General features: G+C 45.5%; 1 protein-coding gene across 1 annotated transcript in view; it reads right to left on the reverse strand.

The window, feature by feature from the left end:
• Positions 1-20,905, reverse strand: part of TNFRSF19 (TNF receptor superfamily member 19) — a 74,543-nt gene that overhangs the window by 22,942 nt on the left and 30,696 nt on the right. The window contains exons 4-5 of the mRNA XM_088458545.1: positions 17,826-18,004; positions 12,055-12,140 (exon numbers count right to left, since the gene is read on the reverse strand). Of these exons, the coding sequence (XP_088314671.1) occupies positions 12,055-12,140; positions 17,826-18,004 (265 nt within the window). The remainder of the gene's footprint in view (positions 1-12,054; positions 12,141-17,825; positions 18,005-20,905) is intronic.

Below are 20,905 nucleotides of genomic sequence, written 5' to 3' on the forward strand. Positions count from 1 at the left end.
TTAATGACACGCGGAAGCGCGCATCATTGGTCGTTCACTGCATACGCACTGAACAATATATCGTGGAACTAGATCATTACTGTCCATAATCGTCTAGTAGTGTGTATGCGGCTTAAATTATAGTTTGCAGGAGATATATCCATGACATCTCATGCATTAGGCTATGGTATGCGTTTATGATGCTGGCGGTCGCTATGCTGACCGCCGGCATCTCCACTACAGAATCCCGGCGAGGGTTAATTATCCTACGCTGGGAGACCGGCGCCCGGCATCCCGATCGAAGGGAAGCCGGGCGCCGAGCACATACAGCCGCCGGTGGGGGGGGAGGGTTAGGTTTAGGGTTCCGAGGGGGGGGGGGAACTTAGGGTTAGACACCCCTCCCGGAGGTTAGGTTTAGGCTAGGGGGAGGGAAGGTTAGGCACCCCCGGGGGGGAACTTAGGGTTAGGCACCCCCCGGGGGGGAACTTAGGGTTAGGCACCCCCCCCGGGGGACTTAGGGTTAGATGGCAGGGAAAGGGGGGGGGGGTTAGGCACCCTAAAGGAGGGGTTAGGGGGTAGATTAGGTTAGATAATACTTAATTTCACACACGATCGGGATTTCCTTCCACGTCGGGCTGGCGCTGCCGGGATTTGAACCTAACATATGTATTCCTTAGGCTATTGTTACATTGCCCTGTCACTTAAAATCATGTGGTAACTTCAGTGTATATATATATATATATATATATATATATATATACATACATACATACACACAAACACACACGGGGTACAGTGAGGTTGTCTCTGAAGTTGGCATAACCTTAATGTTAGTTTTCACTTATTAAATACCTGGATGTGCCATTCCCCTATTTTATGGCGCTCGGAAACCTATTGACACCTAAACATAATAACTATGCAAAAGTGTGTTTTTTTTTTTTCTTGTTTTTGTTTATTATTTGTATTTTTAAATAAAAAAATGTGTTTTGTTGGTCTGTTCTGAATAACACAAGCACTCTTCCATGTTAATACAAAATTAGAGAAAGATATTTAACAAAAACAATTATAAAACGTGTATCAGGGCTGGATTGGGTCAAACAAGATCAGCTGACTTGAGCAGTTCCCGAGTCCCTTAAATGCAACATCACGTCCGCAACGCTAAAGGGAGCAGAGAGCTGCTCTCTGTCTGCTTACTGGAGCAGCAACCTCGTCCGGACCTCGGAGGAACGTGAGGCCTCCTCTGCAAAGACATCAGGAGCCTAACAGGTGAGTAAGAAGTAGTGGGCAAAACAGGGGACACCGTAGCATATGGGGACACTGCGTGGCATATCAGGGAGGACACTGCGTGGCATATCAGGGAGGACACTGCGTGGCATATCAGGGAGGACACTGCGTGGCATATCAGGGAGGACACTGCATAATGTAACTTTATTAGTAGGGGCCCCCCTACAAATGAGTTGCCCTTAATCCGGCCCTGCATAGTATATTTTCCATTTGAAGTTCACTACTCCCTACACAAAGCACGCATCAGGGACAGCCATTATGAGAATGGAGCCAATTAATTCATCTTATTGCAGTCACTGTTTCCTAGGCTGCATCCTTACGAATATTGGTTAAGATGATAAAATGACAGAGTATAAATCGCACCCACTGAGACTCCTAACCACAAGATCTGCTCTTATAAATATTCTCATATATCATTTAGTGCTTGGTAAAAGTTTACTTGTGAGCTGGGGTGAGAAGACAGGCTGGGATATGTAGCTGTAATGGAGACCGTCTGTGCGGCATAAGCAATACGTCTCTGTATATGATATAGGGATAAGAGAGGCATCAGAGTCTGAAATTGAAGGTCTGAATGTATAACATTCTTCTAACGGAGCACTTTGATCATTCTCAGATATGTGAAAACCTTAACACACATCAATTCCCCCATCTGGATGGCGTTTTCAGCAGCTCTCGCTGTCACAAATGATTAAGGAACTTGAATGTTAACTAAATAACTAATGGCTATGTGTTCAGGATGAGGAATAATTGTAACATAAAAATTGTCAAAATTCCGCCGTAAAATAGCTCATCTGTGGTTTCCAAAGCTTAGCATAGCAGTGACGGCTTTAAATATACAACTATTACAAATATATACATTATTCGGACTTTTGTTATTTTCGCTATATAGGGCACTGCCTGTTATCGGTGTTACAACAACACATTTATAAAGTGAATGTTTTTCCCAGTTTACTGGATTTGGAAACACTGGCCCCCCTAGGCTGCAGACAACACTCCCAGCCTATTCCTGTTAATACTCTGTAACACTGTTTCCAGTGCAGAGAAAAGCGCCGGTCATGTAGACTGGTGGAGAGGTCAACATGACATGCGCTGTGTGTTATAGCTGTGTGTTATAGCTGTGTTGTACTTGCAAACACACTTGTGATATATACTTGTAGGAAGACAAGCTGAGTTTCAGGCACTAGCCCTGAATATTCACAAGATTAGTATACCGGGATCCTCAGCCCACAACTGCTTAGTATAAAAACGCCTAAAGGCATTGTAGCAGGAAGGAAGAGGCTGGGACCAGGTTTATATCAGATTCTGCAATTAGACTTTCACTGAGCTTGTACGGGTTCTGTAAATCAGGACTGCATTCATAATGACATGGTCGTTATGTTGGCATTCAGCCTGCCAACATGATTGTAATGTTGACACTGTCTTTTTAATGTCTGTCTTTCCCTAATGGTAGCCCTAACACTTAGGGGTGAATCCGGGGGGGGGGGGGGGTAGAGCCCCCCTCTCCAGCCACCACAAGCTGCTGTATTACCAGGGAGGCTGCTGGTCCCTTAGCTGCAGCAATATTGCTCACTCTCCCTACCTGATGTGTCGTTGTGGCTGCGCTGCTACAGCGGCCGGCGGTAGTTTCAAGACTAACACCACAATACTTTACTTGCACTGTTTTATCAGGCTATAAAACCTGAACAAAACACCTGTGAGTTATGGGAGCCTATTTGTTTCACCCAAGAAAAATAAATCAATAAAAATATACATTTGAATAATTTTAAATAAAATAGTTGTCTTCCTTCGATAAAAACGATTCCATGGCCATTCTGAAATAGGTAGGAATTTATATATTTTTTTAAAATGTTTTATACCTATACTGATAACATTCCAACACAACAATCGCTTGGTTCGTGAAAATTTAAAGGACGTATATAAAACAAAAATCAAACATTTTAAGAAGAAATGTGCACATGCTAAATTTTGTGTGCCCAAATTATACATAGAACGTGTTTGGTCAATCGCATATTTTTGAAACCTTATTGTAAATGATCCTTATCTAAGAGCCAATAAAGATAAGAGGAGGAGTGTGCTTGGTATGCAAACATTCATTGTATGCAAGTTATTCAAATATCAAAGGCCTGGGAAAAAAATATAATGGCGCACCTGCTTGTTTCTGTAACGAGCACTAGAATACGCTACAAAAAAAAATAAAAATGATTGTTACACTAAAATACAGAATTTATATTAGTGGAACCTGCCATGTTGTTTTCGCTCCAGAGATGACATTAAATATTCATAGGCCGGAAAAAAACAGTAGTATAGATTGTCGAAAATAGTCATGTTGTGTAGTTGGGTAATGCCCACTATCGCGCTGCTGTAATTGTAGTATATGTGTCCTATAGAATCGAGCCCCGCACATGTGTGGCCAAACCTTGCATGGTTAGCTTATAAGGTTATGGCCCTCTGGCTGGGGATACATACGTTCATCAATATACATGCTGTTGACAGTCAATATATCAACAGTATGATATCAACGGGACAATGCAGTCAGTGTTGTAATGTTATTTTAAGCATTGTAATGGTGTCGGAATAACAACTTTAAACATGACTGTCAAGCATCACGTTTAACGTTAACAGACCGTTACAATAATGCTTAAAACAACATTACAACAGTGTCAGCATTGTCCCGTTAATATTATACTGAAGACATATTGACTACAGTACTTCCCCCTTCGGTCCATGTGGGCACCTTTATCATTAACAGTAAGTATGGTTGGCTTTTAATATCTACAATGGAACAGTGTATAGACATTGCGTAGTGCAGGATAGGAGACCTAATCCCAGGGCCAGATTAACAATGGGGCGGATGGAGCTACAGCTCCAGGCCTCCAAATAAAAATAGGCCCATCAACATGACAGAATGATTACCAGCTACCTAACTGCCCATAAATTTTAAGAATTTAAATAGTTTTTCTAGTCCCCCGTCCCCCCAAAAAAAACAAAAAATATGAGATATGGTAAGAACTTACCCTTGTTATCTCTATTTCTACGAAGTCCATAGGGTTCCACAGGATACCTTGGGGTATAGGTGTGACGTCAGTCGCAGGGCACCAAAGAGTTAAGCTTTCAGCCTCCCAGGATGCACTAGGTCCCCCTCCTATACCCCGCCCCCGGGCCAAGGCACCTCAGTTAGTTACCAAGCCATAGGCCGGAGGAGGAGAAGGAAGAGAGAGAACAAAGATCTGGACACATACAAGAATCACATTCTCACCAGAGGGAGACGGAAAACCGGTGACCAGAGCAAAGCCCATCTGCAGCACAGGTGCGACAGGGCGGGAGTCCTGTGGAACCCTATGGACTTCGTAGAAATAGAGATAACAAGGGTAAGTTCTTACCATATCTCATATTTTCTACTTCAGGGTCCATAGGGTATCCACAGGATACCTTGGGGATGTCCCAAAGCAGTATCCTTTAAGGGTGGGGACGCTCCTGTGCAGAAAGGAGAATCCGCCGCCCGAAGGAAGCATCCTGAGAGGCGAAGGTGTCAAACCTGTAATACCTCACGAAGGTATGGACAGAAGACCACGTAGCAGCCTTGCAGATCTGAACTGCCGAGGCACCACGTCGAGCTGCCCACGAAGGACCCACAGACCTAGTGGAATGAGCCTTCAGAGAAGGAGGGACCGGTAGGCCTTCATGAAGATAAGCTTCAGAAATAGCCATACGGATCCAGGCTGCCAAAGTTTGCTTTGAAGCAGGCCAACCCTTTTTACAGAAGCCATAGAGGACAACAAAGCGTCCGACTTCCTAAACAAAGAAGTGCGGTCAACATAAGTCCTTAAGGCCCGCACAACATCCAAAGAGGCCTCACCCACGGAAAGACTGAGTTAAAGGCCGGAACAACTATTTCCTCGTTAACATGAAACTGGGAAACAACTTTGGGAAGAAACTCGTGCCGAGTGCGGAGCACTGCCCTGTTCCCATGAAAAACCAAGAAAGGGGGTCTACAAGAAAGAGCCCCTAACTCAGAAACACGTCTGGCTGAAGCAACGGCCAGAAGGAAAACAGTCTTAGCTGTTAGCCATTTAATATCCACTGAGCCCAGTGGTTCAAACGGCGGTCCTTGGAGAGCCCTCAGGACCACAGCCAAATCCCAAGGCGCCACAGGTGGAACAAAGGGCGGCTGAATACGGATAACACCTTGCATAAAGGTGCGCACATCCGGGATTGTAGCAATCCTACGGTGAAACCAGACAGATAGGGCCGAAACCTGTACCTTCAAAGAAGCAAGGCGAAGCCCATGATCTAGTCCCGCTTGCAGGAAGGCGAGAATCCGAGACAGACGAAACTCCCGCGGTGCATAACCTCTCGGTCGACACCACTGGAAGAACGTATGCCACACGCGATGATATATCCTCGCGGAAGACGGTTTCCGAGCTCGTAACATGGTACGCACCACAGAGCTGGAAAACCCCCAGGACCTCAGCATGGCCGTCTCAACAGCCACGCCGCCAAAGACAGCCGAGTCAGGTCCGGGTGAAGACAAGGACCCTGAGACAGAAGGTCCGGTCGTAGCGGCAACCGCAGAGGACTGTCCACGGACAGACCCTGAAGGTCTGAGAACCAGTGCCGTCTGGGTCACGCGGGAGCTATCAACAGGAGCGTCCCTCCTTCCTGTTTGAATTTCCGGATTACCCGTGGAAGAAGGGAGACCGGAGGGAACAGGTATGCGAACCTGAACGTCCACCGGACGGACAGAGCATCCACCAGAGACGCCCCTTCGTCTCTTGTGCGAGACCCGTACACCGGCAACTTGTTGTTGTGCCGGGACGCCATGAGGTCGATTTCTGGAAGACCCCACCTGTCCACCAGTAGTTGAAAAACGTCCGGGTGCAGGGACCATTCCCCTGGATGAACGTCCTGGCGACTTAGAAAGTCCGCCTCCCAATTTAGCACTCCCGGGATGAAGACCACTGATATGGCCGGAAGATTGCGCTCCGCCCAAACCAGGATCCGAGAGACCTCTACGAGAGCCGCCCGACTGCGAGTTCCTCCTTGCCTGTTTATGTAGGCCACGGTGGTAGCATTGTCCGACTGGACCTGCACCGGGTGACCCTGGAGAAACCGCTGTGCCTGCAGGAGAGCATTGAAGACCGCACGGAGTTCCAAGATATTTATTGGAAGCTCCGCTTCTGTCGGTGTCCACCTGCCCTGGAACAAGTGTGGACCCGAAACTGCTCCCCAGCCCCGAAGACTGGCGTCCGTTGTCAACAGGACCCAATTTGGAACCCAGAACGGACGTCCCTTGTTGAGGTGGGTCGTCTTTAACCACCACGCAAGGGACAGGCGAACCTCCGGGGTGAGCACAATCGTCTGGAATTCAGAGACTGAGGCAGCCCGTTCCACTTGGACAGGATCAGGTGCTGCAGAGGTCTGGAGTGAAACTGGGCGTATTCCACCATGTCGAACACCGACACCATGGAGCCCAGTAACCTCATCGCCGAGTGTAAGGACACCCGGCGGCTGTGCAGACAACTGCGCACCCTTGACTGTAAAGCAGAGATCTTGTCCTCCGTCACGAAGATCCTTTGCTGTCCCGAGTCCAATAAGGCTCCAAGATGCAGAATCCTCCGAGACGGGATTAGAGTGGACTTCTGCCAGTTGATTAGCCAGCCGTGCCGTTGCAGCAGTGCAATGGTCAGGTCCAAGTGGTGTAACAGGAGCTCTGGAGATCCTGCCACCAATAACAGGTCGTCCAAGTACGGCAACATGCGGACTCCTTGCAGCCGCAGAGAAGCCGCCATGACCGCCATAGCGTCCTGTATGTCCAATGACACCATGTAGTCCCCAGGTTCCAGCGCCAGAATGATGGACCGTAGGGTCTCCATCCGAAACTTCGGGACCCGCAAAGACTTGTTGAGTGCTTTGAGGTTGAGAATCGGACGATATGACCCATTGGGTTTCTGTACCAAAAATAGATTTGAATAGAAACCCTGGCCCCTCTGGGAGAATGGAACAGGCACTATAACTCCAGCCTGGAGCATAGTGTGCAATACCTTCCGCAGCTCCGTAGCCTTGTTCCGGTCTGATGGTAGACCCGTGGTGAAGAATCGAGCCGGGGGTCTGTGCCGGAAGGAGAGGGCGTACCCGTGAGAGACCACCTCCAGAACCCAAGTGTCTGTCGTAGTGAACGACCAACACCGGGAGAACTGCAGCAGGCGGCCTCCCACCCTGGGATCCCCCAAGGGGAGACCCGGACCGTCAGGCCGCAGGCTTGTCATCTGGCTTGGGGGCCGGACGTCTGGTACTCCATGCCTGTTTCCGGGGCTTGACCGATTTCTTAGGGCCAGCCTGTCGAGGAAACGACTGTGGTTTGGGCCTGCCCTGGGCCCTAGATGACCGAAAGGACGATGGTCCAGAACCAGAAGGAGCAGCGGCCGACGGGAGACAAGCAGATTTGGCTGCCGCCAGCGTGGCCACAATCTTATCCAGATCCGGACCGAAGAGAACTTCTCCGGTAAACGGCAACGCTTCCAGACCTTTCTTGGATCTGCGTCCGCCTTCCAGGATCGCAGCCACAAGGTGCGACGAGCAGCTACCGCTGCTGAAGAAATTCTAGACACCAGAGTACTAATGTCTAGAGCCGCCTCGTTGATGTAGGTGGCCGAATCACGGAGATTGCCAATCAACTCCGCCTGTTCGGCCGGACAGTCGGATTCAAAAGAAGCCTCTAATGAATCCGCCCAGCGCTCCATCGCTCTGGCAACCCAGCAAATGGCCATAGCCGGCCGTGCTGCCCCCCCTGCAAGGGAATAAGCGGACTTCAGGCAGATTTCTACCTTGCGGTCCGTAGCATCCTTAAGGGAGGACATGGATGGCATCGGCAATGTGGCACTACGGACAAGACGGGTCACGTGAGAATCCACCTGTGGAGGGGATTCACACTTAGCAAAATAATTATCCGCGAACGGATAAGCCACCGCCAGGCGTCTCTGCGGCTGGTATCTTTTGCCAGGTTGTTTCCACGCCTCCTCTAAATGGTCCACCAACTGACCCGAAAGAGGAAAGACTGTGGCATCGCCCTTCACATCTTTGAAAAAGGCATACTTAGATTTAGCCGCTGGGGGAACTTCGTCCTCAATCACCAAGGCTGTGCGGACCGCCCGAATAAGTCCAGGAATATATACTTTGGACTTAGCATCAGCGTCCTTAGTATGGAAAGGTTCCTGATCGTAAGGATCCAGAATCTCCCCATCATCAGACGTCCCTTCGTCATCCTCATAAGGAGCGGACAGAGACGCCACCGGCCTTTTATGAGGCCGCATCACAGACTCCCCTTGCAACACATCCGACAAGTGCTGTACAGAACTCGTCAGGGAGTTAACCCACGCTGGCTCCTGAGAACCCGGGAGCGGGGAAATAGGGAGACTGTGGGGTACCACCAATTGTCGTGGGAACCCCTGCATGGGTGACGACACCACAGACTGCTGGGACAAACCCATCGGAGTAAACGCGGGCTGCGGAGCTAACTGGCCCACTAAAGCTGTTAACGCCTGAGCGAAACAAGCCCAGGGCGGCTCCTGTACCGGTGCTGTAACCGTAATAGGCCGCGCCATGGACAAACACTGCCGGCAAAGGCCCTCCGCGCTACCCTCCCCCTCCGCTAACGGTACTTTGCACGTGGTACACTGTAGCCGGAGGGGAAAATCACTTTCAGACATGATGGCACCACGTATGTGACCTCTCTCACCAATTAAGTATTAAATAGGCGAGAGACCACCCTGCAGCACCGCACCGCAAGGGCTTTAGCAGAAAGAACAGGGACAGTAATAAAGCTGACAGTTTAGAGAAGAATAGTTACAGGCAGCGCTAGCACAGTCACATACAATGCAGAGAAATAACAATTCCTGCACTAACAGCGCTGATCACTCAACTACACAGACACAGGGCCTGGTAGGACACAGCGCTGCATACACAGACCTGAGCCACAGCGGAGGAGAGGTATGCGGGGGGACCCAGACCACGATGCTTCCTTCCAGACTTCCAGCAGCGTTCACCATGCGTTGCAGAGAAGATGGCCGCCGAGGAGCAGAGAGAAGCTGGCCTGGGGGAGGAGCGCTGACACAGGACCAGTCAGCACAGTGCAGAGAGGGCTGTGTGCAGCGGGGGAGGCGCCGGCTGTGAGACAGGGAAGGCGCGCTCCCCTGGCATGCATTTAACCCCTGGGACGCCGCAGCGCTACCGCTCTGCTGCGGTCCGCTGTCCCAGGGGGTAGTGGAAGCGCAGGTTGGTCGCCTGGCTCCACGCTGCAGCCAGTCCCCAGGGAGCCCCCTGCCTGGGGACTTAGGACCATGTGATCAGCGGGGACCCACCGCGGGACCCCGCTGCTTACCTCTGTCCCCCTTGAATCCGGCCATGGTCCGGAGCATCTGGGGTCACCGCTAGCTGTGACCCCAGACGCCCACCAGCATCCCCGGATCAGTACCGGCGTTCTGGTACCGGCGGGGTGTAGGGAAGACAGCATGGACGTCAGGACTGACTGTCCATGCTGTTCATCCAGATGTGCAGCCACAGCTGCATGAAGAAAAAGCTTCAGGGGCTCTTCTAGCCCCCACTCCAACAGGTGCACCCGACTCCGGCCGGGCACCAAACTAAACTGAGGTGCCTTGGCCCGGGGGCGGGGTATAGGAGGGGGACCTAGTGCATCCTGGGAGGCTGAAAGCTTAACTCTTTGGTGCCCTGCGACTGACGTCACACCTATACCCCAAGGTATCCTGTGGATACCCTATGGACCCTGAAGTAGAATTATGCAATTTTTCTATTTCTATGTAGTTAGGGAGACATTGTGGTCATAGTTTAGGGGGTGTATACACCAAGGTGACTGACCACAGCCACACAGCACCGTCCACAGCTCTTCCCCTTCTCAGTATAGGCCCTTGAACATTTTCAGCTCCAGGCCCATGTGGGCCTTAATCCGGCCCTGCCTAATCCAACAGTGCTGTAATTGGTTCCATGTATTATATTCGGTAATCCCTTATAGAAGTCAAGTGGATATTATAGAATTTATACAAAATTTTAATTTTTTTATTTTTACAAAACCTAAATTTTTTTCTTGAACTCTTTATCCAAAAACGTTGTAAATATCAACTATATAAGACAAGGTGTCCGGTTTCTGCGCAGAGCTCTCACTACAACCTTGTCCAGTAAAAGGGTAAATGTTTAAACCATTTATTCTTTCAAATATCTTAAAACCAGGCAGTGGATAAAAGGGAAGACAGGAGATTTATTGCCAGCTGGGTAATAATCAACTGCTACTAGTTGTTAGAATTTCTGATCAAAGTCTTAATAAACTCCCTACACTCCATAAGCCTTTAGCACAGGAAGTTCATGCCCCTTACAAGTGTTCACAGGCAAACAAAACACTTGCCAAAGTATCTCAGTGTTACAAAAGACTTTGTTAATTTATGGGGCCCCCACAGGCATTAACACTTTCATTTGCCACCAAAGCACTTCAATGGAGCTTACAAATATTTGTCTCTCCCATATAGACAGCCTAGGTTTGAGGTTGAAATATAATCTGAGTGCACTGTCCAGTAATACACACACACATCTGCGGGAGAGAAGTCACTTACAATGTTTCTTGAAGAATATTTCACAACCAACATCTAAGCAGCCGGCTAGAGGGGGGGTGGGGGGTGGGGGGTGAAGAGCTAATTTATCAACGCTCTCCTGCTTGGATCAACAATGTCTCTGTAGAGTCAACACGAAATGGGACGAGAGGTTTTAATACACTGCAACGCACAAGAATAGATTTCGCTATTGGGGTTTAAAGAGATCCAGGTCAACCGAAACACAAATTTGCAAAGTCCTCAATAGACATTGTTTTCTTCATTAATGGGTCAGGTGATTAAATAGAACTAAGTCCAAGGTTTGAAGAGGCAAAGTCGAAAAGAACATATTAATTTCAATAAAACGGCATAAAAATCAACACAATCACCCATTACAAGGCCAGCAGCACACACAGGAGTCTATAATTACTGCTTCCGACAGCAAGGACAAAGCAGCCGAGGTTAGTGTTGGTGTCGGTGTCTTTCTGTATGGAAGAGGTCATAGGTCACTCTCTATTCAGAAGACATTTACCACCAACAGCCTCCTTAATGTGGACTCCTCACCTACACAAAGTGTTCCTCATTTAAGAAGAGGACTGCAAATTGTTTGTGCGTCTACATGCTCTGGCGCTCTAAACAAGTATTCTCCGGACTTTGGAGGGGGAAAAAAAGCTTAAGAAGCTCCCTCAAATAGACATGTTGTGTACAGCTGGGTACATGCCATACGATGGTGCGACCCAGCGCCAGAATGATGCGATGTAACAATACAATGTGCGCACTGTATACACTGCAGAATCCAGTGTGCGACAGTTATATGCTGCATTTAATTGCACACGTCATTCATTGCATCCGTGCAGATGGAACGATGTGATAATTCGGGAGTGTACACACTATACGAGGTGTACAATATATTGTTCCGATCCGCGTCGGAGCGATATATCGTGTGATACATCGTATAGTGTGTACCCGGCTTTAATGCCAGCTCTGGACAGATACCAAAGTTTAATTGTTTTTGCATTGTAAAAATGTCACTCTTAAAAATGAACACTTTTTTTTTTTGACAGCTCCACAAAACTAGGGCCACCAGTTTATTATCTGCAAACTTATAACTGGTTTGTTTGAAAGAAGAGAACAGGATTCCCATTAATAAATTATTACAAAGCGTGAAATTCTAAACGCAGAATGAGGGTATACTCACAGTGAGGCTCGTAGGTGGGCGGGGGATCCCCACATGGGACGCACTCCATGTCCTGAAATCCACCGAGTTTAGTTTTTCTATAGAAGCTGCAACATAAGGGGGTTATAGTTATAAGTAAATCTCATTTGTGCTGTGTAATATACATTGCATCATAAATACACAAGAACTACACAAAACTGCAATTTTTTCCTGGATCATTTCTGTAGGATACAGTATTATCATCCTTTATTTATATGGTGCCACAAGGGTTCTGCAGCACCTAAAAAAGTGCATAAACAAATAGGCAAAAACAAGAGAACAGTGGCTTACAGTACAAGACAATGCATGACAAGTACATTATAAATATTGCTGCATCAGCGGTCGTAAAAACAACCAAATAAGCAGCAGGGAGGCAGAAACCTAGGTTTAGGTGCTGTTGTAGGGAGTAGATAGTAGGAAAGAAAATCACATGAGAGAAGAGGGCCCTGCTCATGAGAGCTTACATCCTAAAGGGGAGGGGCAGACAGACAGGGGTGACACAGGGTAGACATTGAGCTTGGGGCAGTGGGTTAGGATGAGAGCAGGATGGCTTTGGTGAAGAAGTGGGTCCTGAGAGCCCGTTTGAAGTTTTGTAGAGAGGTGGAGAGTCTTCTATGCCCCTCTCTCCTGCCCCTTCCTCCAATTTATTCAATTACCATTTAATTCAACAATATCATATGATCCGAATGGTAGTCTGGCTGTTGTAGTGAATACTGTTAACAATGAGGACAAATCATCTTGCTAAACTTATCATAACCTTTGAAACGTTCTTAAGAGTAAAATACCACTATGCCCAGTTACAGTGAACCACTCCCTTACACATGACGGTGACAGATTATGTTAAACAAACTGAATCTATTTATGAAAATGCAGCCTATCAATTCACTTCGCACTCATGAATTCACTAAAGGCTCAGGCCACAAAGTGTAAGGTACAGACTACTTGCCTACTCTCCCTATGTCTAGGACAGAGATTACCAAACTCTGCCATTACAGTCCATGTTTTAGGGATATCCATGCTTGAGCACAGGTGACTTAATACCCTAGTCCAGTGGTTCTCAAACTCTGCCCTCAGGACCCCACACATGTCACATTTTCCAGGTCACCCAACAGGTGCACAGGTGTATTCATTACTCACTGACACATTTTAAAAGATCCACAGGTGGAGATACATTTTTTCACTTGTGTTTCTGTTAGGAGACCTAGAAAACATGCACTGTTTGGGGCCCTGAGGACCAAGTTTGAGAAACTGTGCCCTAGTCAATTTGATTTAACCATCTGGACTCAAGCAACAATTTCCTTAAAACCTGGACTGTAATGGCAGAGTTTGGGAATCTCTGGTCTAGAAGATTGCCTCAAATTTGAGGCATTCTCCTGGGAGAATAAACCAAGGTCTTCCCCTGTGAAGTGGGCAGTGCAGTGATGAAGCCCCATCTAAGCTGCCCCTTTGGACCTCCCCCTCCCGGTTCCCCATAGGAGACAGAATAGGTAGGTGTATGATGTAAGTACATGACCTGCCTCATGCCTCAGTCTAGCCTCTACATCCTATGAGCCCGCTAGGAAACAAAGTCATGGGATGAGCAGGAGTTCCCTTTTTATTGTCAGAGGATGACACCGTATGTTAGCCATAAGTCCCACACACAGCTCCAGGGGAGGGTCCCTGACTAGGAACAAGTCACAGCGGCCTGCTCAGAAGCTGAAGAGGTTTTTATTCTTATTTAAACTAACCTGAGAATTCAAACATGCCCTTAATTATCCCGTTATCCTCGGGTATCTTTCCTGAGAAATGAGATTACGCTGAAGCGTGTAAAAACAATAGCTGCATTCCTGACAACATGGCTGTTACCAGTTACTGCAGCCAGCCATGGTCAGTGCAACTTTGGAATGACAACAGAGGAGTTTATAGACCCAGACAAGCAGAGTGGAACAAATACATGAACAAAATTATAACCAGAAAAGTCAACAAAGGAGCTGAATGGTGAAAAATGATACAGTGTGGAAGCGTTTAATAAGAGCAGGTTCAGACATACTGAAAAGTTAAATGAAAGAAAATGTAACTTCACAGAAACCTTTGCTTTATACAGTGCGAAGCAAGGGAACCAGACTCAATCGTTTAGAAACAAAGCTGGATATCATTTTCGCAAACAGTCCTGAAAGGCTGAACAGTTAATAGACAATAGAACTCCACCAAATAAATGTCATTTAATTTTGGAGTTCATAATTCTTAACCACTTGTTACTACAAAGCCACCAATAGTACAGCAGTAATCTGCCCCATTACCTTCAGTATGGTCAGGCAGAGGTGTTGTCAATGCCCCTCCCCTTTTAACTTTATATAAACACGTTCAAATTGGGTAAGTACAGTTAGCGTAGTGATAAGCATTAATGCCTCACAGCACTTGGGTCTTGAGACAGTTTCCCACCTAGGAGCTATTGCAGTGGTGTCACAAGGGGGGTGCGGCCTGCACCTGGGTGTCACCCGACGAAGGGTGACACCAAGGTGCAGACTCCCCTTCAGTGACAGGAGCAGAGTGCTGCACTGTAGCACTGAGTGCAGCACATGGCTCCTGACATTGTAAGGGAGCCGGCACTGCCACAAGGCACCTTCTGCACCCCCCTTCCCGCAGTAACAAGAACGGGAGCACCGGGGTTCTGGCCGTGAGGCCAGGCCTCCATCCTGAGAGGCCACACCCCTTTTCAGCGCCGCGCACATAGCATCCCTCCCCGCACCAGGTGACACCTCGGAGAGGGACGCCACTGACCTATTGGTATGTAGTTTGTATGTTCTTCCTGTGTATGTGTGCGTTTCCACCCAGTGTTCAGTTTTCCTCCCACATTCCAAAAACTTTCTGGTAGATTAACTGGGTTCTGACAAATACAATTAACCCTAGTGTATTTGTGCGAGTACATGAGTTAGGGAATATTGATTGTATGCTCCACTGGGGCAGAGACCGATGTGAATGACTCATTTATTATCTGTAAAGCGCAATATGTGCACTATATTATAAATAACTGCCAATAAATAAGCTGTAGACGTACTGTAGAATGTTATCATATAACCACTATATCATGAAAATGACACATAGCAGGTAACTAAAGTGCTTTATTTTATTATAGTGAACTCCGTCCAAAATCAAATAAACATTTTTTGATAAGTTTTAAGTCAATAATCCCATTTTAGCTTTATTTTTATTGTTGTATGTGCATGCAGCTCATCACTTCTTGCCTTATGCCTCACTAGCTCCTAATTCATAGGTTGCATTGCCATGAAAATGTACCTAATTGCACAGAGCCTTAATTATTATGCAAAACACCAGACTATCCTGGGCAGTGGCACCTTTTACCTAGGGGCTACAGACCCCTCCCACAGGAAAATCCACCACCCCAAAAAGCCTCCAGTCCGTACACTGACTTCACACTGGCAGGCCTTTCTTCTGCTATTCACAAACCAGACTGTCAGTCCCAGGGAGAGGGTTTTTTTCTTGGGGGGGGAGCTCATGCGTATTTATCCTCCTCTTCCTAGATTTTTCGCACATGCGCAATAGATAATTATGAAGTGCGGGCCGGCGCTGACCTGAGCTGCGCCGCCCCCCCCCGACTGAAAATGGCAGAAACCGCCACAGATTCTGACCTTTCCCATTTCATTAAAAAAACAAGAGCATTCTATAAACCGCATTGGCTGCACCTGTGACCATTCCAGTCATATTTTGATAATTTTATTATAAGAGCACTTTATAAAAAAAATGGGAGACTGTAAATGTAGCGTAGGAGTGTAAGACATTTAACATGTGTGCTTTTTGTCAGATTTCCTGTTAAAAATATCCATTTACAGATTCAATAAATTGTTCAAAGCATTTATAGGGGTCAAAGGGATCAATTAAATAAAACATTAACATGGGGAGAGGTATCAAATATTTTAAAGAAGACAAGTATAGAAGTGTCCCATAGCAGCCCAATCAGCTTCCAGCTATCATTTATATAAAGTAATAGCTAGAAGCTGATAGGTGGAGAAGTTGCCCCGATCAACCAATCTTCGTTAGAAGGTTTTGACACATCTCCCTTTGGTACTTAAAAGGTGCAGATAAAGTAACAGGGACAACAATTATTATAAGATCATAAAATTATGTACCCAGTACTTTACTAACAGCTTTAGAAAGGGTATGATAGGAATTGTTACATGAACTGGCATTTCTACCTCATTAGGAAAACATATTCTCCCTTTTTGAGCTTTTTTTTTTCTTTAAGTAGACTGAAGAAGATTTCTTTTTTATTTATTTGTAATAAAATTAAAAAGTCATTAATTGGAAATGAAAACTTCTCATGCAAATCAGATGTTAATCTGGGAAGAATTACTTACTTTGTGTTGTATCCTATGGCGATGGAACATAACACTCAGCCAAACAGAACTACATGGCTGAAACGCACAGAACTAAGCTAGGAATAATGTGTTTGGCAAATGTTGCGCGAGTAATAACATTTTGAATAAAGATGTAGGTGTACATATTACTTTTCATTTTCATTAAAGCACATGCAGTACCATTCTGTGTGTTTCAGAACCGCCTGTGCTAAAAATCTAATTTTGATTTCAGTGTCAGAGATTCTCAGTGCTGTTATAAAGTTACATCCACCAACTTAAAACCTCATCTATAAATGCCATTTTACATCTATTTAGGCAAACCTTGGAAAAGAATAAAAGGAAGGAGATCCCAAAAATGTTATCAAAATTTGGACAGATCCTTTTGGATATGATCGCTAACACCTGATATCCCAAAATAATATCAGGACTCCTATCTGGTTAGTTCTCTTTAAATAATAGCAATATGTGCTTATAGCAGCTGCCCTGTTAAATCAGTCAATAATTAGTATACAGTGATAAACCTCTTTTTAACACTACGTCCAGTTCAGTCCAGAGAATGGGTGCCAGCATGTAGGCGACATCAGCGATAGGTGACAAAGAAGATAGGGTTGTACCGAGTAGTAACCGCCGTGTTTTCTTTTAGTTCTAGATTAACCCCATCATAGCTATATCATGGGAAGTCTGATGATGAAATGAGAACCTAAGGATGATAATTACTTCTGCATGTCTACCTTTAAAATAACGATGCCCTGTGGCAGTGAGGGCCGTGCAGTAATAGCGAGGCTTAAAACACATTTGCTTCAACACAAAAGGTGGCAGCATTAAGGATTCAGAACAAGTTTCTTGCTTTAAATGGGAGTGCTCTTTTAAATCGTTAGAAAAATATTTCACTCCCCACAACGGCTAAGATCGGCCATCATTAGTATTATCATAGCAGGCAGAGAGTGCACTTTATATAGACAATCTATTGCACTAGGCCTTTGAAAAGCAAGGATTAATGAGCAGCGAGTGCGCTGATCTAAGCTCTATTTAATTGAGCTTCGCTTGTCCAAATAAAAGTTAGTAAATTCACTGCAATGCTACCATTCAGTGCATATTCTACAGCTGAAAAAAAGACAAAACGGAGTTTATGATAATAGGATTATACAATATGGCTCATTGTCGCGAGGCTGTCACAACATTTAATTAATACATATGTCGGAAAGGTCTGTATGTGCTTCAACTTCGGCTGCAGTAAATTTTCCCATAAACACCAATGTAAAGAATGAGATGAATAGTAATTTCCATAATCTATGCAAAATAGCACAGTAAAAACATACTATATATTACTATAATATATACAGAGCATACACTATAATATATATAGTAGAGAGTCAGTATTGTTACTGGTGTACATACCCTGGCAAACATTCTCCACACACGGCATTTCCGGTCGATGTGCAGTTTGTTTTCTGGTAGCGGTTCACCGTGCCGCAGTCTAGGCAAGCCTTGCATTTCTGGAAACCCCAATCTTCTTTAAACCTATTGGGTCTGCAGGGCAAACACTGTGCATCTTCCCCGTATCCAAAACCGCATTCCTATAAAGGAAAACCCATAGACGTCAATGGGAGGTTATTAAGAGAGTGTTTTTCTCTTTTCTAAAGACAGTAATGGTGCCTATCCACTAGACGATTAAAATGAGTAATTGAACGATAACGATATCCTTCAATAATCGTTCGATAATCCTTTGCAGATAGATGTCTAAAAGACCAATTTATTTAAACTATCATGGTGCAAACATGCAGGTCAACCTGTCGATAACGTCAGGTTCAGCATGTTTGCAGATGATTGATTGTGCCTACACGACTGCTCGTTCAGTGTAAGCTCATCACAGGCTGACAAACGACTGCACGATTACAATGTCGTAATCGTGCAGTCTTTTGCCTGTCTTCTAGTGGATGGGCACCTTTACATTGGCAGTATCCAAAAACCTTTTATAGTATATACTTTTTATAGTATATATTTGACACCGACAAGTCTGCTTTGTGGCCTACGGATTCATTTTGAATGAATAATTTTTAATTTTTAACAACTTTGTACCTATAAATGAGATATTTGTATTATCAAAAAAAAGGATATAACTAAACGGCTTGCTCACAGAACAGCAAAGCATGAAACAGAGGTCGGATATATAGCCACAGAACGGAGCGATGCAGACGAGTACGTTAATGACATTCTTCCCAAGGTTATCTAGTCAGCGCAATTCACTGTATGACATCGTAATGCTAAACTAAATTAGTGCAGTGTGGGGGACACAGCTCACCGTGAAACACAGCCCACATTACTTTAAATGCTGGAATTCAGCGTACAATAGAAAGTCCTTTCACACACCACACAGTAGGCGGTTACACCTTCACCATTACATCACAAGAATTTACTCTCCAGAGTTTTCTCCCCCATTAGACCCTTCACAGCCACCGAGGAACGGACCATCAGCTGAAAGCACAGACCATGTAGTCCTGTGACTTAAGGTTTTGCCTTCATCATCAGAACCACATAGAAACCATCTAGCGATAGATTCTGGATCAATATTGCTGGCTGTATCTTAACTAGACTGTTCAGCCAAGTCGGTATACTATTACGAATGTACCAAAAGAGGCGCAGAGATACGCCCTGTTATGCATTCTACACTCCATGGGGCACAAGGGTTGATATCCCATCTCTTGGAGATTGTGTGGCTCATATGTCATCCAATGTTAGATTTTCCAATGGAGTCATGGCATTATTCCTTTTCCTTGGACACAACACCCAGAATCGATAAAACAGCTAGACAAGCAGTATTGGAAAAAGGAATTTAGAACAATAGGGTAATACATGCAGAAATGGAGCAAGGAAAAAATATTTAGTTAATTGGTTTCTCTCGTGACCACGTTAGTAGATCTAGTTGTCTAATGATCACAGAGTTTATTGTCTGCTTCCAGCAGCTAGCAGCGTGTTTTTCAGGGCTAATAATCTCCCTTACTCCTGTAAGCAAGAGCTAGCCATCCACTTTATTCGAGAAACCACAGCAGATTTGAATGATAAAAGGTTTTCAAGGGCTCCCACTGCTGCATTATTACTAGCTTATGGCAGGGCTCAGTGAGGTATCTGTTTTTTAATGAAGCCGGCTATGAGCTGGTTAGACGTTCACACACAGACATCCCACTTAACAGTGAATAGAAACCAAACCTATCTGTGTGCCTTGCCAAAGACTAGCCATGCTGTGCCGGCCCCTCACAGCAAAATACATACAGTACAATGAAGGGAATACACAGACCGACACACAATAAAACACCAATTTAGGAATGACATTCTTCAAGTATAATGAGGGTTTTCTGGCTCTGACGGGTCCCAATCCTCAACATTTTATGCTCTTTACTCATCTAGTGCACAGGAAAGTAATAGTAATATTGTCCGTTTCTATGTCGTCTCAGTTGCAAAGCGCGAGTTTGTTCCTACCCAGCAAGCTGCCATGAAGGGTTCAAATAAGCCGTTACAGCTCCCTCCCACTTCTCTGCCGTAACAAAATGTCTAATAAGAACGTTAAATACTTTTATCTGTATTAGGGGAAAAGAGTTATACAAATACAAGGCCTTTAAGCAATGCGCCTTATGGTGCATACACACAGTCAGATTTTTCCTTCAGATCTGAACGATAACGATTTAAAAATCGTTCGGTCATTCATATCTGAAGGAAAATCTGACAGATCTGACATGCCTGAACGATGAACGATGCGCGTTCCCGTTTGTCAGATAACGATATCTGACATCTGATGTCATTGCAGTCAGACTTGGACAATTCCATTCATTTTAATGCAGTCAAAAATTTTTCAATTGTTCAAATCGTTCAGTCGTTCATCTGACAAATCTGACCGTGTGTATGCTCCATTAGCCATAATGACAGTGTGGCTATGGAAGGCTGCAAGATTTCCACAGATAATCCTTGACTTAAAAAATAAATCATCATAATTTAAATGAGAGATAGAGAGATAGGGGTCTATTTACTAAGCAGTATTAGGAGACAGAGTGAAAAGTGATAAGGTGCCAGCCAATCACCTCCCAACTGTCATTTTACAAACACAGCCTGTGAGATGGCAGGTGGGAGCTGATTGGCTGGTACCTTATCACTTTTCACTCTGCTCTCCTACCACTGCTTAGTAAATAGACCCCATAGAGAGATAGAGAGAGATAGTGCAGCTACATATATTGAAGGTGAAAAGAAATGAAAACCCATTGGTACATTTATACAAGTGGATTGTTCTCAAAGAGCTGAGGCCTACCTTGGAGAACGGCTCCTCACACACAAATGGAGCAGATTTTGTGGGGTACACAAACATTTAGGAGAACGGTCCCCATGTTCCACACCCGTTATTGGGTTCTAGTGAATGGACTACATTGTGAAGAATATAGGTTCTATTCACAATATAAAATAGGCTGTTCATACAGAATCATTAGACGGGG

This window comes from Taudactylus pleione, unplaced genomic scaffold (assembly GCF_031769625.1).
Source record: "Taudactylus pleione unplaced genomic scaffold, aTauple2 ptg000842l, whole genome shotgun sequence".
NCBI classification, from domain to species: domain Eukaryota; kingdom Metazoa; phylum Chordata; class Amphibia; order Anura; family Myobatrachidae; genus Taudactylus; species Taudactylus pleione.